The sequence below is a fragment of the Musa acuminata genome, unplaced genomic scaffold (assembly GCF_036884655.1).
Source record: "Musa acuminata AAA Group cultivar baxijiao unplaced genomic scaffold, Cavendish_Baxijiao_AAA HiC_scaffold_1138, whole genome shotgun sequence".
NCBI classification, from domain to species: domain Eukaryota; kingdom Viridiplantae; phylum Streptophyta; class Magnoliopsida; order Zingiberales; family Musaceae; genus Musa; species Musa acuminata.
This window is the reverse complement of record NW_027021350.1, coordinates 1,258,688-1,283,570: the sequence shown is the minus strand read 5'-3', so window position 1 is coordinate 1,283,570 and position 24,883 is coordinate 1,258,688. Positions and strand designations below refer to the sequence as shown.

The following is a 24,883-nucleotide window of genomic DNA, read 5'->3' as shown; positions in this document are numbered from 1 at the left end:
ATTTCTGCCAAGCGGTTGAACCGCCCAAGGCAGGAGGTTGCACCGCCTGGGCTCAGTCTCCGAGCGAGACTGGGAGGTGCAACCGCTCCAGCCAGGCAGTGGCACCGCATGGGGCTCAGTCTCCCAGCGAGACTGGGCGGTGCAACCTCCCCTGATAGGAGGTGGCACCGCCTGAGCTCGGTCTTCGAGCTCTGCCAGGCGGTGCAACCGCCTCAGTTAGGAGGTGCAACCGCTTGAGCTCGGTCTTCGAGCTCTATCAGGAGGTGCAACCGCCCCTGATAGGAGGTAGCACCGCCTAGAGGCTTAGTCTTCGAGCTCTGCCAGGCGGTGCAACCGCTCCAGTCAGGAGGTGCAACCGCCTGATCCTGGAATTCCGGGAATTGATAGTTTTGAGCTCCAAATTTGAACTGGGTTGGGGCCTATAAATACCCCACCCATTCAGCACTGAAAGGGTATGAACTTACACCAAAATCTTGATCTTTTTCTGTAATTCTTAGAGCTCAAAATTGTTGTAAAGGCCAAAAGTTCTTCTCCCTCTGTTCTTCCAAGTTCTGAGTTGTAAAGAGATGAGAGAAAATTCTGTAAGGGTTATCTCCTAAGCCCGTCAAAAGGAGTGAAACTATAAAAGGGTGGTTGGCCTTCGCCTATTGAAGGAAGGCCTCTAGTTGACGTCGGTGACCTCGTCGGTGGAGGAAGCCAAAAGTGGAGTAGGTCAAGATTGACCGAACCACTCTAAATCTCGGTTTGCATTTACTTTGAGCATCTTATCTTTACTGCAAACCTCCTCAATAGCTTATTGCCTTCTGTGTTTTTACGAACGTGTTTCAAAGTTCAGTGCTTTCCGAATCGGGGTTTAAAACGCAAATCAGTTTTATCGTACGAACGTCGTATTTCAGTTTGCGCTTACGTTCTGATTTCCATTATAACTGCAAACTACCTTTATATCTTTGCTTTAACTGCATCTCGCCTTATCTCAAGTTAAAGTGGTTTACGAATCAGCTTTTATACCAAAATCGCTTTTATCGTACGAACGTCATATTTCAGTTTGCGCTTATATTCTGATTTCCATCATAACTGCAAACTGCGTTCATATCTTTGCTGCATCTCTCCTAAAGTTGAAGTGATTTATGAATCATCTTTCTTACCAAAATCACTTCTATCGAACGAAAGCAGTTTTCGATTTTAATCGCAGAAGGTTTTCCGCTGCACTAATTCACCCCCCCCTCTCTTAGTGCTCTTGATCCTAACAGATTCGTCCCAAGCTACTTTGAAAACTTTCTTCTTCTTTGACAGCTTCTTCTTTTTAATTTCATTTTTATTCTTTGATTTTTGTTTTAAGAATTTTTTAAGCTTTCTTTTGAGAAGTTTAAGGTCATCATTATCATCACAAGTTATCACTCAAGTGGTATTTTATTGTTTGAAGTGTTAAATCCTTCATGTTCTTTGGAAGGTTATTCTCATATTCATCAAATTCATCATGTGTCTTGCACGTCATTTCATAGGTCATCAAAGACCCAATAAGTCCTTCGAGAGGGAAATTATTCAAATCATTGACCTCTTGAATGACCATTACTTTACGGTCTCAACTCTTTTGAAGGGATCTCAATATTTTATTCACAAGTTTAAAATTAGAAAAATATTTACTAAGACTTTTTAAACCATTGACGACATCCATAAAACAGATGTACATGTCTCCAACAGTTTCGCTTGGTTTCACATAAAACAACTCAAAATCATGCATCAACAGATTAACTTTAGAATGTTTAACCCTACTTGTGCCTTCGTGTGTGATTTCAAGTGTATGCTAAATGTCATAAACCGTTTCGCAAATAAAAACTCAATTGAATTCATTTTTATCCAAAGCACAAAATATAGCATTCATAGCTTTAGTATTTAAAGAAAAAATTTTCTTCTTTAAATCATTTCATTCGTTCATTGGAGTAGAAGACTTTTGAAAATCACTTTTGATAATATTCCATAAATTCAAATTCATAGAAAGCAATAAAACTCTCATTTGAGTTTTCCAATAAGTGTAGTTTGTCCTATTGAACATAGGAGGATGAATGATAGAATGACCCTCTTGAAAGCCGAAAAAATTCATTCCTCTTGGGAGTTAAACCAAATGAGAAAGAATGTGACTCTGATACCAACTATTAGGACTGAGTCGGCACTAAGAGGAGGGGTGAATTAGTGCAGCGGGTAAAAATGTTGGTTTTGAAAATATTAGAATGATGAAAACTCAATATCGGAAATGTATTTAACTTTAAAGCGTTCGTAAGAGTATAATAAGAAAGTAAAGCAAGTAAGGCAATTTGTAGTAAAGATAAATTGCACAAATAGAAATGCAAACTGAGTTTTATAGTGGTTCGATTGTCGTGACCTACATCCACTCCCAATTCCTCTTCCGTCGAGGCCATCGGCATCCACTAACGATCTTCTTTCAACGGACGAAGATTAACTACCCTTTTATACTCTTTTTCTCCTTTTCATGGGTTTAGGAGACAACATTTTACAAGCACTCACTTATCCCCAAACGGAATTCGAAACTTTAGAACTAGAGGAGGGGATCTCTTAAGTGATTGCTACAACATTTTTCCATTTTTAAGTTCTTTGTACTTTTTTTTATTAACCAGGTATAAGAGGGGTATTTATAGGCTCCAAATGGATTCAAACTTGGAGCCAAAACTAGTCTCATCCTAAGTCTTCTTAGTATTGATGGTACCACCGCCATTGTTGGGCAGTACCACCGCTTGTAGCACTGACACTAGGTGGTACCACCACTTGTAGCACTGACACTAGGTGGTACCACCACTTGACACCTTACTATTGGGTGATACCACTGTTTGACATAGTCTCGGAGATTATATTTGGATGGTACTATCGCCTGACATATTCTTGGAGACTGTGCCCCAACGATTTCACTTGTTGGGTCACTTTTTGGGCCTTTCACTTGGCCCAACATTGCCCAAACTTGGGCCTAATTGACCCTTAATTGAATTGGCATAATTCCAATCCAATTACACCTAAAACCTATTTTGATATAGACAATTATTACAAAGCTAAATCAAATATTGTCCGATATGTCATTAGTTCATCGACGCTTCATTCGATTTTTCGGCGCATCGTCCTCTTTTGCGGCCTATTACTCAATCGGCTAATTGACTTTCGCAACTTCGATTTTCTTAGTGCAATTTCCGCTCTTCTTGGCCCGATGCCCAAACCCATGGCCTGAAGCCTTCTGCCGATACATCAATCGATCCTCTAGCTTAACGTCCAATCTTATAACATGTTTCACTCCGGCCCAATATAATTTTTTCTGCTTTAATTGTCTCTCTCTGATCGAAGCTTCCTACATCACTCAAAACATAAATCAGATCACAAACACATCAATTGATTTCATCATCAAAATCCAAGATTCAATATGTTGTTCTCAAGTTCTTAATGTGCATTGTATGTCATTTCATAGGTCATCAAAGACCCAATAAGTTCTTCGAGTGGAAAGTTGTTCAAGTCATTGGCTTCTTGAATTATAGTTATTTTAGGATCACAACTCTTTGGAATGGATCTTAATATTTTGTTAACAAGTTCGATATTAGAAAAAATTTTACCAAATGCTTTTAGACCATTGACGACATCCGTAAATCGGGTGTACATGTCTCCAATGGTCTCGCTTGGTTTCATGCGAAACAATTCATAACTATAAACTAAAAGATTAATTTTTAATTCCTTAACTCTACTCAGTGCCTTCGTGTGTGATTTCAAGTGTATGCCAAATGTCATAAGTCGTTTCATAAATAGAAACTCGATCGAATTCATTTTTATCCAAAGCATAAAATAAAGCATTCATAGCTTTGGTGTTCAAAGAGAAAGTCTTCTTCTCTAAATCATTACAATTGTTCATTAGAAGAGAAGACTTTTAAAATTCATTTTCAATGATATTCCATAACTCGAAATCCATAGAAATAAAAAATATTCTCATTCTAGTTTTCCAATAAGTATAGTCTATTTTATTGAACATAGGAGGACGTGTGATAGAATGACCCTTATGATTACCGATAAAAGCTATCTCTCTTGGGTTTTAAACCAAATTGAGAGTGACATCACTCTAATACTAATTGTTATGATCAATACGACACTAAGAGGGGGAGATGAATTAGTGCAGTGATAAAAATTATGTTGATTTAAAAAAATTCATTCAATAAACTTTTTTCGACAAAGCCCGTATTAAAACGTATTGAAAGTAATGACTTAGAGTAAATGTAAAGTGTAGAGTGCAACTAAGTAATGAAAGAAGGCAGAAAGGAAAGAACACACCGGATTTATAGTGGTTCGGTCATTGTAACCTACGTTCACTTTTGATTCCTCCTCCATCGAGGTCACTAGCATCTATTAATAATCTTCCTTCAATAGGCGAAGACCAACCACTTCTTTACAAAGCTTTCTCCTTTTCATGGGTTTGTTAGGATCGGGGTCGACACTAAGAGGGTGGGTGAATTAATGCAGCGGTAAAATAACGTCAGTTTAAAAACTTTCGTACGATAAAACTGATTTCGTAAAGATAGCTTGAAAGCATATGGAAAAGAATTAAAGGCGGTAAGCACTTAAAGAGGTTTGCAGTAAGGTAATAGGTAAGAATAAAATGCAAACCAGAGAACACAGCAATTTTAGAGTGGTTCGGTCAACGTGACCTACATCCACTTTTGGCTTCCTCCTCCGACGAGGTCACTGACGTCCACTAGAATCATTCCTTCAATAGGCGAAGGCCAATCACCTTTTACACCCCTCTTCTCCTTTTATTGGGTTTAGGAGACAACCCTTACAAGCACTCACTTACTCCTCTCTCAAACTAGTCTAACACTTAGAAGAGGGAGAGGAGATCACACAAGATTTTAAACAAACTCCCCCTATCAATATGTCGTATTAATAGAGACTCTTGGATTCAAAAATCTAAGTAAACATATCATGATTAAAATCATGCATGATATCAACATACTTCTCCCCTTTTGTCATCAACAAAAAAGAGAAGTCCAACTATTCATGTGTTTGAGATATAAATTCAAATCATTGCATGAAAAACATAATATCAAGTTTTATCATCATGCAATTTGTAAGCTAGAAAATTTAGCAAGTGTTACATCATGCAAGCTATCATGTTTTAGATATGCAAGGTAATAAGATAACAAGTTTATAGCATACAAGCTAGCAAATTTAAAGATGTGCAAGTTAGCATATTTGCTTTTCTTTGCGATGTGCAAGATAGCATATTTTTGTATCTTCTTGAGATTTCAAGCTAGCAATTCTTAGTGATGTTCAAGATGGCAATTTCTTCTCTTTTGAGAAGTGCGATTATTTTTGCTTCCTTTGTAAAAATGTAAGCTAACAAAATGTTACATTATTTTACAACATGGAAGCTAATAATTTGAAATGTTCAAGAAGTAAGTTCTTTCTTCTCTTTTGAGAAGTGTAATTTTTGCTTTCTTCTTGAAATGTGCGAGCTAGCATCGTTTATCTCCCCCTTTGTCATTGTCGAAAAGATGGGAAGACCCTTTATATCAATTTTTAGATTATGACAAAGGTAAAGTATCAACCTTATTTCAATATGTTTATCCATCATTATGGTTTCAACTTGAAATATACACAATTTTAAAACCTTACATATGTATCCTTATTTCATGCATAATACAAATAAATCAATCATCACTATGGGCATATCATACATGATATTCAAGCATTCATGATACATCATTTTGGCAACATGATTATAGCTTTTCAAATGATGGTATTTAAATATCAAAATTCATTACATCCTATCATGCATGATCATTAACTTCTCATTTGTATTTCATGCATAATTTCATTTCATCACATTCAAAATATCAAGAGAATTTTGGTGATGAGATAAACATTTCATGAATATAAGGAATTTTACATAATAAAATTCAAGTCATAAATTCTCAAGATGCCAAGTAGCATATCATGGTTAATTTGAATACATCATTTTTAGTAAATACCAAGAATAATCATAGCATGAAAAAATCTTGATTCATAGAAAAATCTCATGTATCGAATATCGAGAAACCAAGATGATGATTAAAAAAAATATCACAAGTTATATTCAAGAGAAAAATCATCATTCATTTTTAATTTATTCAATTTGTCAAATCAACATTTCTTGGGTATGGATGATATCAAAACATGGTTTCAAATCTTCAACATATAACATGCATAATTTTAAAAATTGAAAGGAGAAGGGAAGAATTCAAAGGTACAAAGATTTCAACCATCTCATAAACAAATGAAGGATCAAGTCATGTATCCAAAATTCCGTGAATCATTTCGACAAATCTCCTTTTAAATAATCAAAATAATCATAAAAGGAAATCTCATGTTATTTCAAGAAATCAAGATCATGATTTTGATAACACTCATTTTAAATTCAAATAATCAAAATCTCAACATTACTTTCAACAGATTCAAAATGACATAAATAATTTTATTGATCTCTTAGTGAAAAATCGATAAGGTAGGGATTTGAGAAGTTTTCAAGAAAAATACTTTTCTCTTTTTTTGTTTCAACTTATTGATTTTTATTCATGCATATTCTTTTCTTTTATGCCAAATCCATGCATAATTCATTAACGCTGAAAAAGAAATTTCAGAAGATCGTAAAGTTCGATAATCACAAAAGTCATCATGCATAATTTCGAAAGAAAAATAAATCATTAAGCATGATCATTATGCATTACTTCAAATCAAACATGGTTTCAAAATATTCAATATTTTCATTTCATAATTACATCATTATGCATCATCGAAATTGATTCCATAAAACATTTTCGATCAAGATCATTTAGTTTGTTGTAGTCATGCATTTTTCTTTTTAGGTGAATCAACTTTTCATGCTTAGTTTCCATACAAAAGCCATGCATCATCATTAAGATGATATCAAACTTTTTAATATTTTCATTAATACATCAAGCATGGTTTCCATCAAAATCGAAAATTATCAAGATACACATTATTTATTCTTGAAGAAACATACATGGGATCATTAGATTTAAATCTAACATTTTATTCATTTAACATAACACATGTAATTTTCATGATTATTTTTAAAATTACTAGCATGATAAATATGATTCCTAATTTTTTACATTTTCATATCATTATTAATTATGTAATTTTCAAAAAATATTTTTTTAAAACTAAATAAATAAAAAAAGGAAATACATCATGAAAAGCATCATGTAATTTCGAAATAAATTAAGGGAGTTTCAATTACCTCATCGTTGAAAGCCGTTAAGGCGTAGTTTGCCACCTCACCTTTGTTGATTTTCTCCTTGTCTTCGGAGGAGCTTGATTCATCCTAATTTGTGTTCTTCTTCTTGCGTTTAAAGCAAGTAGTTACATTCTTTTTGTTCTTATTCTTTAATTCTTGTTTCATAAACTTTTTAAATTTCTTAGTGAGTAGTTCATGTTTACCATCACTTGAGCTTATGCCCGAGTGGTCTTCAAATGTTCTAAGTTTGAAATCCTTTCTATTCTTTGGAAGGTAGTTCTCAAGTTCTTTACGTGCATTGCACGTCATTTCATAGGTCATCAAGGACCCTATTAGTTCTTCGATTGGAAATTGGTTCAAGTTTTTCGATTCTTGAATAGCCGTTACTTTCGATTCCTAAGTTTTAGAAAGTGATCTTAAGATCTTGTTAACGAGTTCAAAATTCGAAAAACTTTTACCAAGTCCTTATAGACTATTGACGACATCCATAAAATAGGTGTACATATCTCCAATAGTCTCACTTGATTTCATTCGAAAAAGTTTAAAATCATGCATCAAAAAGTTGATTTTCAAATCTTTTAATCTACTTGTGCCTTCATGAGTGATTTTAAGAATATGCCAAATGTCGAAAGTCGTTTCGCAAGTAGAAACCCAATTAAACTCGTTTTTGTCTAAGGCACAAAATAGAGCGTTCATAGCTCTAGCATTTAATGAAAACGTCTTCTTCTCCAAATCATTCCAATCTTTCATTGGAATAGAAGACCTTTTAAAACCGGATTTGACAATGTTCCAGAAGTTCAAATCCAAAGAAAATAAGAAAACTCTCAGTCGAGTTTTCCAATATATGTAGTTCATCCCATTGAAAAAGGGAGGACGAATAAGAGAGTGACCCTCTTGAAAGCTGAAAAAAGCCATTTCTCTTAGGTGTTAAACCAACTGAGAAATCATGAGGCTCTAATACCAATTGTTAGGATCGGGGTCGGCACTAAGAGGGGGGGTGAATTAGTGCAGCGGTAAAATAACGTCGGTTTAAAAACTTTCGTATGATAAAACCGGTTTCATAAAGATAGCTTGAAAGCGTATGGAAAAGAATTCAAGGTAGTAAGCACTTAAAGAGGTTTGCAATAAGGTAATAGGCAAGAATAAAATTCAAACCAGAGAATACAACAGTTTTAGAGTGGTTCGGTCAACGTGACCTATATTCACTTTTGGCTTCCTCCTCCGATGAGGTCATCGGTGTCCACTAGAGGCCTTCCTTCAATAGGCGAAGGCCAATTACCTTTTACACCCCTCTTCTCCTTTTATCAGGTTTAGGAGACAACCCTTACAAGCACTCACTTACTCCTCTCTCAAACTAATCTAACACTTATAAGAGGGAGAGGAGATCACATAAGATTTTAGCAGCGTTTCTTTCTTTTTAAACTCTTTGTGCTTGTATGCTTTAACCAGGGATGAGAGGGGTATTTATGGGCTTCAAGTTGATTCAAACTTAGAGCCTAAAACTTTCCCATCTCGAGTTCCCTGGGCACGGGCGGTAACACCTCCTACGTTGGGCGGTACCACTGCCCAATGTCAGTCTAATGCTGACACTGCCCTAAGTGGTACCACCGCCCAGGTCTGGTGGTACCACCACTTGGGGGGGCAGTGCTAGGTGATACCACTACCCATACTGGCGGTACCACCGCCTGGCACCCTGCCAGGGGTGGTACAACTGCCCAGACTAGCGGTACCACCACCTGACATAGTCTCGAAGACTATGCCACGACGGTGAGATTTCTTGGGGCATTGTTTGGGCCTCTTATTGGGCCCAACATAATTCTTACATGGGCCTAGCTAGCCCCTAATTGGGTTGGCCCAAATCCAAGCCCAATTACGTGCTAACTTTGAAATCCTAAGGCATTTGCTAAGCTAAACAAGTCCCTATGTCTATTCTTCCGGCGAGCTTCCAGCGATCTTCCGGCGAACTTCTGATGATCTCTCAGCAATGTTCTGGCGAACTCCCGGCAAGCTCCTGGACTTCACGACAATCCTCTTGGCTAGTTCCAACTAGTTTCTCTGGCAAGCTCTGAGACTTCTCTACTGGTTCCGATAGAACTTCCGACGAACGTTTGGACTTCCAACGAACTCTTGAACTCTCAACGAAATCGCGTTCTTGACTCCGGGACTTCATTTTGCTTCATGCCTTGCTATCATAGTTAATCCTGCACATGTAAAAATATACTTCAATCTAGATAATTAATACTAAGCATTAATCAAGTTGTTCGGCATGTCATTGGTCCCTCGACGCATCATCCGATTCTTCGGTGCATCATCCTCTCTTGCAGCCTATTGCCCAATCAGTCAGTTGACTCCGCAACTCTGATATTCTTGGCACAATATCCACTCTTCTTAGCCCGATGCCCGAATCCGCAGCCCGAAGCCTTCTGTCGGTACGTCGACCGATCCACCGGTCTGATGTTCAATCTTCTGACATGTTTTCCTCCGGCACAACATGATTCTTCATGCTTTAATTATCTCATCTTGATCAAAACATCCTACGTCACTCAAAACACAGATTAAAACATAAATAATTATCAAAATACGAGAATCAATAGGGTTTAGGAGACAACCCTTACAAGCCTCACACCTCTTCTCTAATGATTATAAAGCTGAAGAAAGAGAAGAACTCTTAGCACTTTTATAATACTTTTACACTCCAACACTTAGAGATTTTTTTCACACTTTTTAGTTTTTTTTGTTACCTTTTCATGTAGAAAGGAGTGGGGTATTTTTAGGCCTCAATAGTTTCAAAATTAAAGCCAAAAAGTGTCTCATCCTAGATTTTCAAGGTACCAATGGTACCACCATCATTATTGGGTGGTACCATCGCCTGACACTCTAACATTAGATGGTACCACCACCCAATCTGGCAGTACTATCACCTGCTAGTGCCTTAGAGATTGAGCTTTGGTAGTACCACCACCTAACAGGATAGTACCATTGCCTAACGGGCGGTACCATCGCTTGACAACATTAACTACCGACGGTACCTCTACCGGTCTAGGCAATACCACCACCTAGACCACCTGGGAGGCTGAGCCTCAAGCAGTTCCACCACCCACCTTAGGCAGTGCCACCGCTTGGCAAGGCTCTAAGTGGCCGAGTGGGCCTTCTATCCGGGCCAACTCAGTCCTAAATTTGGCCCAATTGGCCCTATAACTGAGTTAGTGGGATTACCTCCCAATTCTAACTCAATCTAAGTTCTAACTATGATAATTAAGGCATTAACTAAGCAATCTTTGTCTGGTATATCAATTGTTCTTTTGGCGAAGTCTCGACGAACTTCCGATGAACTCTGGCATGCTTTCGGTGAACTCCCAACGAACTCTTAGCAAACTCTTGACGAACTCTCGGCGAACTCCTGATGAACTCTCGGTGAGCTCCCGACGAACTCTTGGCGAACTCCTGACAAACTCTTAATGAACTCTTGGTGAACTCCCGACAAACTCTCGGCGAACTCTTGAAGAACTCTCGATGAACTCCCGACGAACTCTCAGCAAGCTCCCGATGAACTCTCGGTGAGCTTCCATCACATCAACCGAATCTTCGACGTATCATTTGATCTTTGACTCCAGCCCCAAATATGCTTTATGCCTTATTCATTATCATAGTTAAACCTGCAACACTTATTTCAACACATGGATTAAATCAATAATTTATCAATTGATTTTATCATCAAAATTTGAGATTCAATAATCCTTACCAATTATGTTGGCTTAAAAAAGGAACTAACATCAAGGTAACTAAAAGATGTTTAGTTTCGTTTTCTATTGGCAAGTATTATAAAGATGAAATATGGTGTGATGTTGCTCCTATGGATGCTTGTTATTTGCTGTTGGGTATACCTTAATATTATGATAGAAGGGTGTTGTATGATGGCTACAAACATACATATTCTTTTAAAGTGAATGAAAAGAAGATTATTTTAGCTCCATTACTACCTTCTAAAATCAATGTACCAAAAAAGGAAGTTAGCGCTTTTATATCCTATGGTGAATGCAAATGTGAATTAGGCAATGATGGACATGTTTTGACTCTAGTGGTAGTAGAGGAGAATAAACAACACTAAGAGACACCAACAATCATGAAACCAAACCTAGAGGAGTTTTAAGATGTTATACCATAGGAGATTCTACATGGCCTTCCACCTTTAAAAGACATCCAACATCATATTGATCTTATTCTAAGAGCTATTCTACATAACAAGACAACCTATATAATGAGTCCCAAGGAGCATGAAGAACTTCAAAGACAAGGGGATGAATTGATGAAAAATGGGTTAATTCAGGAAAGCACGAGTCCTTGTGCAGTTCCAACCTTGTTGATGCACAAGAAGGATGATTCTTGGAGAATGTGTATGGACAGCCACACCATCAACAAAATCATAATGGATTATCGTTTTTTCATTCCAAGGTTAGATGATTTACTTGATCAATTGTATAGTGCTTTTATTTTTTCTAAAATTGATTTGAGGAGTTACTATGATCAAATAAGAATAAGGCTTGGAGATGAGTGGAAAATAATATTTAAAACTAGAGAAGACTTATATAAATGGTTGGTTATGTCATTTGAGTTATCTAATGCGCTTAACACTTTCATGAGATTTATGAATCACATACTTAAGCCATGCATTGTAACTTTTATTGTGATTTATTTTGATAATATATTAGTTTACAGCAAGAGTAAAGAGGAGCATATAAATCATCTTAAGAGATCTTTTAAATTTTGAGATGACAAAAGCTTTATGCTAATATGAAGTAGTGTATGTTATTTCGAAAAAAGGAATCATGATGGATCACAACAATATAGAAGCTATTCTTAATTGGCAAACACCTATTTCATTACATGATGTGAGGAGTTTTCATGCATTAACTTCCTTGTACAGAAGATTCATCAAGGGTTTCAGCTTTATTATCACTCCAATAATCGAATGTTTGAAATATAATAAATTCAAACGAACTAATGAGACTAATGATGCTTTTGAGCTTTTAAAAAGAAATGTGATCAAAGCTTCTATCTTAGTACTACCTAATTTTGACAAGGTGTTTAAAGTTGAATGTGATGCATCTAATATGAGAATTAGTACTGTTTTGAGTCAAGACGGAAAGCTCATTGGCTTTTTTTAGTGAGAAGTTGAATGATATAAGAAGGAAATATTCTATCTATGATAAGGAGTTTTATGTCATTTATCAAGCTTTATTTTATTGGTAGTATCTTCTTGCTAAGCCATTTGTCATATATTATGATCATAAGGCATTAAAGTTTATTAATCACCAACACAAGCTAAACAAGAGGCATGCAGCTTGGGTGGAGTTCTTGCAATCTTATAATTTTACAATCAAGCATAAATCTAGTGTTTAAAACATAGTTACTAATGCATTAAGTAGAAAGCACTCTTTATTATCAGTAATAGAAGTTGAAGTGGTTGGATTTGAGATATTTAAAGATCTCTATAATAATGATGTGGATTTCAACTCAATATAGCAGAATTACAAATCAGTTCCTTTCAATAATTTTCTATCATTGATGATTTTCTTTTTCGAGCTAATGCATTGTGTATTCCATCTTATTCTTTTGAGATAAGTAATTCTAGCTGAAGCTCATGGTGGTGTTTTGGGAGGACATTTTGGTAGGGATATGACTCTAGCTCTTATTCAATCAAATTTTTATTGGTTTAAGATATTCAGAAATGTGGAGAGATATATAAAGCAATGCTGAGTATGTCATTTAGCAAAAATAATAAGTCAAAATTCTAGTTTGTATACTCCATTACCAGAACCAAATGCTCCATGGGAGGAAGTGGGTCTTGATTTTAGTTTGGGACTACTAAGAACTAAAAGGAACAAGAATTCTATCATGGTTGTTGTTGACAGATTTTAAAAAATGTCTCACTTTATTCCCTCTAATAGATCGAATGATGCATCTCATATTGCTGATTTATATTTTAAGGTGATTGTTAAATTGCATGGTATTCCAAGAACTATGGTGTCTGATTGAGATTCAAAATTTCTAGTCAATTTTGGAGAACTCTTTGGAGGAAGTTGGGTACTTCTTTGAATTTCAGCAACTCACATCATCCACAAACTGATAGGCAAACTGAAGTAACGAATAGAAGCTTGGGAAACTTACTTAGAAGCTATGTTGGTAAGAACATTAAGTAATGGGATCTCATTCTTCCATAAATTGAGTTTGCCTACAATCGTTCCATGCATCATAGCATTGGTAAGAGTCTGTTTGAGGTTGTTTATGGTGCTAATCCCACTAGCCCTTTAGACTTGGTCCCTCATTCGACAACTGAGCAATTTAGTGGAGATACTGATGAGAGAGTTAAGTAGACAAAGAAGATGCATGAGGGTGTTAAAGCAACCATAGAAAAGCAAAATAAGATGTACATGCAAGCTGCTAACAAACACAGAAAACATGTGGAGTTTAATGCAGGTGATTTGGTTTAGATTCATCTAAGAAATGAGAGGTTTCCACTAAGCAAATTTAGAAAATTAAAAACAAAGGCTGAGGGTCCATTCAAGGTGGTTAAAAAAATTGGCAAAAATGCTTATGAGATCAAGCTACCTGAAGATTATGGATGTTAGGATCAAATCGGCACAAAGAGGGGGGGTGGTGAATTAATGCTTTCGATAAAAACAACATCGATTCAAAGATTCGTTCAATAAAACTTGTATCCGAAAAAGTATTTAAACTTAAAAATGTTCGTAAGTGATTGAGGGCAGTGAACAAGTAAATCAACGAGTAATAAGAATGAAAAGCATGAAAGAAATATCATAGAAAGAAAGCACACTGGATTTATAGTTGTTCAATCGTTGTGACCTATGTTCACTTCCAATTCCTGCTCCATTAAGGCCACCGACATCCACTAATGGTCTTCCTTCAATGAGCGAAGACTAACCACACTCTTACAACACTTTCTCCTTTTCAAGGGTTTAGAAGACAGCCCTTACAAGCCTCACATCTCTCTTGAATGATCATAAAACTAGAAAGGGAGGAGGAAGACACTTAGCAATTTTACAATCTAAAATCTCAAGATTTTTGTTCACACTTTTGTTGTTCTTTTATGCAAGAAAGAGTGGGGTAGTTATATGCCCCAATAGCTTCAAAAATAAAGTTAAAAAGTCTCTCATCCTAGGTTTCTAGGGTACTAGCGGTACCACCACTAGTATTGGGTGGTACCACGGCCTGCAAACTGACATTAGGTGGTACGATCGCTTGACAAAGCCTCAGAGATCAGGCTCTAGTGGTACCATTGCCTAGCAGCATTAACTGTTGATGGTACCATCGTATAGTCTAGGTGGTACCACTGCTTAAACCATATGGGAGGTTGAGTCTCAGACGGGATCACCGCTTGTCGTAGCTCCAAGTGGCTGAATGGGCCAACCAACAGCCCAATTTAGTCTTGTTTTGGGCCCAATTGACTCCTAATTGGGTTAGTAGGATTTCTCCCAAAACTAAATCAAATTAAAGTCCTAAATATCATTTGACATGTCAATTGTTTAATCGAACTCTCGGTGAACTTCCGGCGAACTCCCAGCGAGCTTTCGGGGAGCTTTTAGCGAACTCCCGGCGAACTTCCGACGAGCTTTCGATGAACTCCCGACAAACTTTCGGTAAGCTTTCATTGCATCATCTAATCCTTTGGTGTATCCCCTGATTCATTTGACCTAATGCTCGATCATTGACTTCGGCCCAATTTTGATTCTTCTTTAATCGTTTTGCCTTTCTCACGATCTTAGTTAGTCGTGCATCACTTATCTCTACATATGGATTAAATCATTTAATTCACCAATTGATTTCATTATCAAAATCTGAGATTCAACAATGGAGTATTCCTAACATTTAATGTAGCTGATTTAAGTCATTTTCATAATCATGTTGATGAAACAAACAAGGACTTGAGGACAAGCCTTTTTCAACCATGGGAGATTGACATGGGAGTGTCTAATTTACTATAATATGCTCATATGGACCTTGCTGATGCTATGATATTTTTTTCAACCCACAATATTGTTTTATAGTTTTCAACTCAGTCCACTCAAATATGACCGCTCATTAGCACATTTCTTAGATAAAGTTATAGCTATTTAAAGGTGCTTTTCTTGATGGCCAAGGAATGCATTAAAGAAATTGGTTATCTACTATAAAACACTTAATTTCGAAATTTCCTATATATGAAGGGTTGTTTCATGCACTAATATTCATTTTATTGTTTAGGGGTTAGAAAGGAGTTTAGAAACTGATGATATTGGCAGAAGCTCTATTGGCCGAAACTTTGTATCTCTTGGATATTTTCTTGAGTGGTGAATCTTTTATTTTGTATCCTTGTTTAATTTTCTTTGGGTGGTAAACTTTTTGTACCTCTTTTGATTTTAAATTTGGTTATGAGTTATTTTTCGATCTTATTGAAGTATTATTATGAGTTCATTCCTTTTCTATCTGAAAAACTTATTTCATTAAATATAACTATACTATCGAATTTTTTTTTAAAATTCATTCTATATTTTACTGAATCATAAGTATTTTTTTATTTAATATTTTTAATTTATTTTTCTCTGTTCAATGTTTTTCAAAATATACTTTAAACATTGCAATCATATTGAAAAATACTGTAACTCACATAAGAGTCAAATTATTTATATGTTTATTTTGTTAGATAGAGAACCATACCTATTTGAAAACCGAATAAGGTTCTTAAGTATTTTTCCTAATATATTTTGAGTTCATTTCCCTTAGTGTTTTGTAGTAAGGTTACATTATTTTTAAAAATATATCAAAAACACTATAATCATGTTTAAAAAATTCTATTTATTTTCATAAACTAAGAACTATACATATTTGAAACTCAAATAAAGTTTATAAAGATCTTTCTAATATTTTTTAGTCTATTTCTTTAATTAAATTGTTTTGTAAGAGGGCTATAGAAGCAAACAGTCAATTACACTAAACAAGAAAATGACTTTAGAGGATTTACAAGTTATTTTGAGTTTTACAGTGACAAATATGTTATTTTTGAACCTTGGAAGGATATATATGTAAAAGTAAAAACCACCGCGACAAAAAAAGGGGTTCAAATGATTCAAGCCACGTGGACAAAAAAAGGGACTCGAACCCAAAGCAAAAAAGGAAGCGAACGCGCTCCTCCCCTTATCGCCTCCTACTCTTTCATCGTCATCTTCCTCCTCCCCCCGCTTCCTTTCCACTCTGGACGCATTCCCTTTGCAGCGACAAAGGAATCTCTCTTTCCTTCCCTCCCTCCCCCGTCTCTCTCACGTTATTCCCCTCCTCCCATCCCCCGATTCCTCCCTGTCGTCGCCATCACAATCATATATGTAATGCATGTGCGTGCGTGTATATATATATAATTGCCCGAGCTTTTAGAGATGCCTTATCGTCGAGCCGCCGCCCCCTCCCCCATCCTCCTCCTCCTCCTCCTCATCTCCACCTCAATCCCTTCCTTTCCAACCCCCCCTCTCCTTTATTCCCCTCTCAAAGGTCCTTTTCTTCCTCCCTCCCTCTCCGTGGTGGAGTCGCTGCTTCCGTCCTGGCCGCCGCAATGGATTCTTCCGACTCCAGCTACCTCTCCCGGCCTCGCGCATATGGTAACCATCTGATGGCTTATTTCTTAGTTTCGTTGATTCAAAAATCTGATTAGAGAGAGAGAGAGAGAGAGAGAGAGAGAGAGAGAGAGAGAGAGAGAGAGAGAGAGAGAGACTATTTAGGGCTGCTTATCGATTGGTGGTATTCGTAATTTTAGATTGTGATCATCGTCGAAATTTCTGATTGCTATGTGTGGCGATGATGATTCCACTTGTGATTCGAGGTTGTTGAGGTGAGTTTGTGGGTATTATCAGGAATTGATGCATATGATCGTTAATTCCTTGTCGTTGACACCAGAATTTGTAGGGGCATCAAAATCCCTGTTTTAATCATGAGAAATTGTCGGTCCACTCAGTCAACTATCTACACCATAGTCTATAACTGTGTTTTTGCTGTTTATAGTAAAAGAAAAAGAAGTTTCAGATTAAGCGAATTGACAATCCAATGCGATAAGGATCAATGATTTTCTACATGGATATGAAGGCACACATCCAAAAGTGTTGTCATTTGAGAGAAATCATTGTCATGGACGTCAACTTTTCCTTCTTTAGGTCAATCAATGACATGCACATAAACTTTTGGCTTTTGCTTAATATTTCCCAAGCTGATAGAGTCACATTCATTCATGCATCATAGCTATGGTGCAGCTTTCTCATTCCTCAAAGCTTGGAAGACTGGTCTTCCTAGAAGGTTACAAATTTTAAGAAGTTTCTAGCTAGTTTCACCAAAGATTGGAATACACATAATTTAGCATAAGTTAGCCACCAGCAGAACAAACCATTGTTTTGATTTGAGCACCCAAACTTTCTCTCTGCTAGCCTGGCTTTAGAGGATTTTAATAAACGAAATTATGGAAAATTGCTTGGTAATGGAGCAAATGAAGAACTAAAAGACATCCATTGATGGAACTTTGAATCCCCCAAGGATTAAAATGAAGGATAATACTGACCCAATGTTTTTAAACTAGAAACACTGTTTGCCTAACCTTCATTCGATACTTTGGAAAGGGCATCACCAGCATCTTATCGACTGTTCATGATCTAGAACAAGGCCTATCCTCATTCCATTTCAAGGGATAGCCACTGCAACAATGGATCTGCGGAAATGCAATTTATGTTGAGACCAAAACAAACATCTTATGCAATTAGTGGAGAACTATATGCACTTTTGAGCCCAGCTCTCTGAGTGTTGGAGTTTGATTTTTGAAGTTTAAATGCCTTATCATCGTAAGGGTTCTGATGTGTAGCATTTGTGATTATTATATGAATTAATACTCTGCAGTACTTGAGAAAGTCATTATACAATGAAAACCTACAAGAGGCTAAATAAGCAAAATAGTCTATGAGTTCATGACTCTAATCTAGTAGAAAACGATGGTTATGTTGGAAATATGAAAAGTTCTATGACATTTTCTATTTCAGGAGGCTCATTTTAATCAGAGAATTTCATTTTCTGCAGTAGGAAACTTCATGTGGTCACCATGTCATAAAATCTGAAGCATCAGCACCCTGAATTCATCTGAATATACTGTATTCTGTTCAAATTTTCTTCTGTTTCAGTTCTCTTTGGTATACATTTTTGACACAGAATCAATCAAGCTTCACATGCTCGTGATATCAGCTGTATATATCACAGATCTTGTCATGTCTTCTTTTTGTTAAGAAAGATAAATAACATGATGGGCATGTTATCAGTGAATTTCATGTCTGATTTTGATCTTATAGTAACTATGTCGAATCTCATTATGTGATCAGGACATACAGCTCCATCATATCCTTGGAGAAGGTCACGCTTCATGAGGTGGCTCTGCAAGTTTTTCAAAGGAACAGGTTGTAGAGTGTCAAATGGACGCCATTCACATCTAATTGGGGGAGAGAGCATGTTGCATAGACCAGTTAAACCAGCGGTAAAGATTCCTCTCTGATTTGATCATGTAGACCACATGCCAAATTTCTCATAATACTTGTCAATACACATTAGTTAGTTTCCAAAAATTTATCTGAATTTCATTTAGGTTTCCATTTCCTCTTGTTCCATATCATTGTATGAAATTCTCGTGCACAAGCTCTTACCAGGATGACCAATCTAAAGATGCAAATGAAGACCTGGATCATGCAAATGCACTTTCTCTTGTCGAGGATGCCAAGAAACCCAATAGTAAGTTCAACTATTTGGGGTGTTGAAATTCGACTTTTCAGACATCTTGAAATCATGTCTCAATCAGTTCCCCTTCCATGTCTGAAGAGGTTGGTTCAAGTGCTGATACCTTACTGTATGGTCACTTTCTGTGATAGCTCCAGGATACAGGGGCCAGGGAATTGATGATGACGAGCTAGCTAAAGCTATCCAAGAAAGTCTGAGCATGCCCTCCTATCAACCATATCAACCTGTGCAGTTTTTACCAAGAGGATACAGGTTTGATTTTGTCATTCATCTTGGTCTATATGCTATCTTGCTATGGTACATCACCACAACTGTGCCTGTGCATTGTGTCCTGCAGAATTTGTGGAGGCTGTCACCATGAAATAGGCTATGGACATTACTTGAGCTGCATGGGAACATTTTGGCATCCACAATGCTTTAGGTGTTATGCTTGTGGTCAGCTTATCCGTGAGACTGAGGTGTGTTAAACTGTTAGCTTTTTAGTAAAAAAGCGTTGCTTTACTTCTGTAAGAATTGTCACATAATATACTGGCATCTGTCTTCTCTGAGTAGTTTTTAGTGTGAAAAAGATCTTAAAACATGGTGCTTGTTTTAGTTTTCTTTGTCAGGCACCTACCCATACCACAAGTCATGTTATAAGGAGTTGCATCACCCCAAATGTGATGTCTGCCATGAATTTGTAAGAATTTATCTTTCTATATTTGTGCACTTTATCATTTCTATTGTATAAATTTTTCTAACAAACTGTGTCATCAGAAGACTAAATAATTTTCAGTGCAGAAGTTCATGTTGTTCTGGATTGCTTGTTTCTGAGTCCTTCATGCTATCATTTTAGTGAGAATCTGTTTGGCCTTTATTATGTTTCCTCTTCCTGCACAAATTCTTCAATGGATTGTTTCCCTCTTCAACTTGACTAGATATCATTAGTACGAGAATTAGCAATGATGTTTCCTCTAAATACCAGCATATACATTTATTTAATACCACTGCAGTCCTTAGATATGTCACTTTGTTCTAAACTCTTTCCTGAATGAAATCTATACCACAGCTAAGAAATTGAGCTTCTAAAAGATCCATCTATTTCTTATATTAATTATATTTCTGGATTAGGATCCCATGCGAGTTTGAATCCTCAATATTCACATATGGATCAGCTGTTGCAAGTAACTGTACTTTTGTATCTATTACCAATGATATTATTTGGATAATGAAAACTTGAATCTGCTGTTTGATAGTCAGTCATCACAAGCAATTATACTTACGTCCTTAAAATGATGAAAATTATCTTTGATGTCTCTCTTTTCCATCTAGAAATATTGAACCTTCTCAATCAGCTAAAAGCTTAACATTTCATTACTTTTGAAAATGATCTTCTTTCACTTTCCAGACGAAGTTCTTTATATTTCTATATCAAAAATTGACCTAGAAGTAACATGCTATGATATAAGCAAGCAAGCAAATGGTTTCTGTTCATTTTTTTCCCCAACAGATCCCAACAAACAGGGCTGGTTTAATTGAGTATAGAGCTCACCCCTTTTGGGGCCAAAAGTATTGTCCTTCACATGAACATGACCACACACCTCGATGCTGTAGTTGTGAGAGAATGGAGGTATGGAAGACATTTGTTTCACCGGAGAAAATTCCAAATCTTTTTTCATATATGTAAATGGTCAAGCAAAATAATTGCTCGTGATGAATAGAACATTCATCTTTACTAATATCTCAATTTTGCTTTCACTACTTCATATTGAAGTCAAGAAATACAAGATATATCTATCTAGGAGAAGGCCGTAGCTTGTGCCTGGAATGCCTTGAATCTGCTATCATGGATGCTGGTGACTGTCAACCCCTGTACCACTCAATTAGAGATTATTATGAAGGAATGAACATGAGAATAGATCAACAAATTCCCATGCTTTTGGTTGAAAGGCAGGCGCTTAATGAGGCCATGGAAGGGGAGAAATATGTAAGCTTTCTTTGGCTGTCTTGAGTTTTAACATTCTCCTCTTGTAGATAGTTCTAATTTCTGAAGCTGTTTTCAACAGGGTCATCATCACATGCCTGAAACAAGAGGCTTATGTCTTTCTGAGGAACAAACCGTCAGCAGTGTGAGTAATCTCCTTCCATTTTGTTTAAGTTAGACTAGAATGAATTCTAAGCCAATTTCAAACATACAGATACATAAAAGGCCAAGAATTGGGGGAAACAAAATTCTGGACATGCGGACACACCCACAAAAGTTGATCCGTAGATGTGAAGTCACTGCAATTCTTGTTTTATATGGCCTCCCCAGGTTATTATCAACTTGATAACAGGCTGGAAGTCAGATATCTTTATTTATACTGGTATCTATCTATTACAATTTTTGTTTTGAGTCATATGATCATAGTTCACTGAAGTGCTGTGATCATTATGTTCCTCTCCTTAAAAGTTCATGTTGATCAAATTAATCATTCAACATGATAATCTATTGAAGATGTGGGCATTTTACCATGTTGTATTATGTTAAGAATGCTTATGCTGTAGAAAAAAGTTATGCTTCTTTTTTAATCAGGGTGAGACTTTATGAAGACTGAATTGGATAAATGGAAGTCAATTTGTCAAAAAAATTTTGTTCATTAAACTGCTAATATCCATTTCGTTTAGCAAATTATACCGGGTATCCTGACACCTTTCTTTATCCTTCTAAATGCAGACTATTAACAGGTTCAATTCTTGCTCATGAATTGATGCATGGTTGGTTACGTCTCAAAGGTATATTTTCTATTTTTTGGGGTTACAACTATTACATCATTCGATGTTAAATTTCATATAATTATATTGTTCTATGCTATACCTTTGAATGCAAAATTGTCACTATGATACAACAAACAAATAGTCATCATCTACTTATTGGCTGGGAAACTGCTTGATCTCTTTACTGAAGATTTGAGTTTGAATCTTGTGATTGCCAATCAGGTATATATCAATGATTGCCAATTTCAGAGCACTGCAGCCAGGAGAGTCTCTTAGTTTATCCAATCTAGATCTTATGCCCAGCCTACTCAAAATATTATTCAGGCAGAACTATATCCATCAATGAAATTTGAGTGAGCACCGCTCATTAAATTTGCTAGGCCTCAAAGTGAATAATTGTCCTGATCCATCGTATTAGTGCCACCAAGAATGACCATATCTTTTATGATTTTCTGAACTCCTCAGGAATTAATATCTTTTATGACCATATCTTTTCTGAACTCCTCAAGAATGACCATCGGATTAGTGCCACCAAGAATGACCATATCTTTTATGATTTTCTGAACTCCTCAGGAATTAATATGTGATTTAAGATTCCTTTCCGTGAACTTTTATAGCTGATGAAACAAAGATTACAAAAGCACCATAAGAGATGCTAAATTGCATTGCGATTTTGTACTTCTCTTAGTTTATATGCAATCTTGCTACATGTAAATTTATGACATTTTCTTAATTCTTGTCTTATACATTTTCTTATATGTAATCAGGCTATCGTGATCTAAGCCCTGAGGTGGAGGAAGGCATCTGCCAGGTTCTCTCCCACATGTGGCTCGAATCCGAGATCATGCCAGGTTCAACGAGTGTGCCATCCTCATCAAGTTATGCTCCATCTTCTTCATCCTCATCATCATCCACAATGCCATCATCTAAGAAAGCAGCAAAGTCTGACACCGAGAAAAAACTAGGAGAGTTCTTCATGCACCAAATTGCTCACGACACTTCCACCGCCTACGGCGGAGGCTTCAGAGCTGCTAATGCAGCCGTCAACAAGTACGGGCTTCGTCGAACCCTTGACCATATACACTTCACAGGAGCTTTCCCCGTGTGAAAGGCATTGGCTCAGTCCCATAATTTTTCATGGGGAGCCAAATGGGTGACATTGCTTTATGTTGCGAGCAAAATAAGCACTTGTAAACTAAGCTTGGAATGATGTCTTAAAATAAGCAACGTTTGTGACTGAGAGATGCTGTGGTTGCTGCTCATTCTAGTCATTCAAACAATCATATATTCTGTCACAACTTGCATGGGAGGAAAGAGGCTGAATGAGATGTTCAGTCACATTTCATACTTGTTATCATCTGGTCTCGTTTAGTTTCATGCGAAACAATTCATAACTATGAACCAAAAGATTGATTTTTGACTCCTTAACCCTACTCGTGCCTTTGTGTGTGATTTAAGTGTATGCCAAATGTCATAAGTCATTTCATAAATAAAAATTCAATTGAATTCATTTTTATCCAAAGCACAAAATAAAGCATTCATAGTTTTAGCGTTCAAAGAGAAAGTCTTCTTCTCCAAATCATTCCAATCGTTCAATGGAAGAGAAGATTTTTTAGATCCGTTTTCAATGATATCCATATAAATCAATAAAATCCTTATTCTAGTTTTTCAATATGTGTAATCTGTTCCATTGAACATGAGAGGACGTGTGATAAAATGACCCTCATGATTGTCGGCAAAAGTCATCTCTCTTGTGTTTTAAACCAACTTAAGAGTAACTTTGCTCTAATACCAACTGTTAGGATTAATACGACACTAAGAGGAGGAGATAAATTAGTGTAGCGATAAAAATGACGGTTGTGATTTTAAATCTTTTCGAGTTGATAAAAACGTAATGAATAAATCGTATCAAGAAGATGTCGACTTGAAATATATGTATAATGCAAAGTACAGCTAAGTAATGAAAGTAAGCGGTAAGGAAATAATACATCGAATTTATAGTGATTTGATCATTGTGACCTACGTCTACTTATGATTCCTCCTCCGTTAAGGTCACTGACGTTCATTATTGGTCTTCCTTAATCGGTGAAGACCAACCACTCTCTTACAACACTTCTTTTCACGGGTTTAGGAGACAACTCATGTCCAATCTTTGACTCCATCCCAACGTCCGATTCTACTATAATTGTTTTGCCTTTTTTTACGTAGTTAGTCCTATATCACTTATCTCAACATATAGATTAGATCATTAATTTATCAATTGATTTCATCATCAAAATCCGAGATTCAATAGAAATGAGTGATATGACCAATGATCGCCGAAGGTGGCAGCACTTGCGCTTCCTTTGGGAGCATCGTCCATTGGGAAAAGAGAAGAAAGAGGGATGCTGCACTGAAGGGAAGGGATCGACTTGCACCTGCTTGGAAGGAGAGGAGACCTTCGACAGGAGATGTGGCACTTGCCTTTGGAGCTGTAGAGGTCGCCAGCAAGAGCAGATTCTCGAGTAAGTGACGCAAGCTTCCACGGTCTCGATATCGGTGCAGCAAGAGGAGCCACTCCTCGTGCACGGCTAGTAATCTACCAGGTGTACTGGGATGTCAGGCTTGAGGATGTTTGGAGTGGCAGGATATGGTCCTCTCGATGAGAAGTATGCAACAGAAGGCGCCAATGAGTAGCTGAATCGGTGCCGACGCCGGTGAGTAGCTGAACTAGTGCCGAGTGGTGGGCTTGAAAGGTGTGAGCGTTGGCTTCGCGCTTGCCACCATTCTCCTCAAAGGCTGCATGAAGGCGACCAATGAGGGCATCACGAGAGAGCTCCTCTATCGGAGGAAGAGCCTCGAGGGAGGAAGAGGTGACAGTAGAAGTTGCCTTATCCAGGCGACTAGGACTCTCAGTGGAAGCTGCCTCGTCTAGGCGACCGAGACTGATGATTCGTCGGTGGAGAGAAGGTATAGCAACAGACAAGGTGAATGCGAAGGATCTCGTCAATCCACTCATCAGTCTCTCAAGTGTGATGTTGTCATGCTGTTAGCGAGGTTGATAGAAGGTGAATTAGTTAT

At 36.9% G+C, this 24,883-nt stretch overlaps 1 protein-coding gene across 3 annotated transcripts; it reads left to right on the top strand.

The window, feature by feature from the left end:
• Window positions 1–16,476: 16,476 nt before the first annotated feature.
• LOC135584737 (LIM domain-containing protein HDR3-like) lies at window positions 16,477–23,065 on the top strand. 3 transcript variants are annotated; one of them, XM_065179317.1, is made up of 12 exons: window positions 16,477–16,926; window positions 18,679–18,830; window positions 19,000–19,081; window positions 19,225–19,339; window positions 19,425–19,545; window positions 19,683–19,766; window positions 20,577–20,696; window positions 20,841–21,053; window positions 21,133–21,195; window positions 21,265–21,380; window positions 21,783–21,841; window positions 22,591–23,065. In XM_065179317.1, the coding sequence occupies exons 1-12, from the start codon at window positions 16,881–16,883 to the stop codon at window positions 22,929–22,931; spliced, it is 1,512 nt and encodes a 503-aa protein (XP_065035389.1). In that variant the 5' UTR covers window positions 16,477–16,880; the 3' UTR covers window positions 22,932–23,065. The 3 variants fall into 3 exon arrangements, with proteins under 3 accessions (XP_065035389.1, XP_065035388.1, XP_065035390.1); XM_065179316.1 differs by having other exon boundaries at window positions 16,479–16,926; window positions 19,219–19,339; XM_065179318.1 differs by lacking the exon at window positions 20,577–20,696 and having other exon boundaries at window positions 16,480–16,926; window positions 19,219–19,339.
• Window positions 23,066–24,883: the final 1,818 nt, after the last annotated feature.

Excerpts from the sequence above, each read along its gene's own strand:
- LOC135584737 (XM_065179316.1), top strand. The coding sequence starts at position 16,881 with ATGGATTCTTCCGACTCCAGCTACCTCTCCCGGCCTCGCGCATATG. Across the intron at positions 19,546-19,682 it reads AGCTTATCCGTGAGACTGAG|TTTTCTTTGTCAGGCACCTA; the intron begins GTGTGTTAAACT and ends TGCTTGTTTTAG. Across the intron at positions 21,054-21,132 it reads CCATGGAAGGGGAGAAATAT|GGTCATCATCACATGCCTGA; the intron begins GTAAGCTTTCTT and ends TGTTTTCAACAG.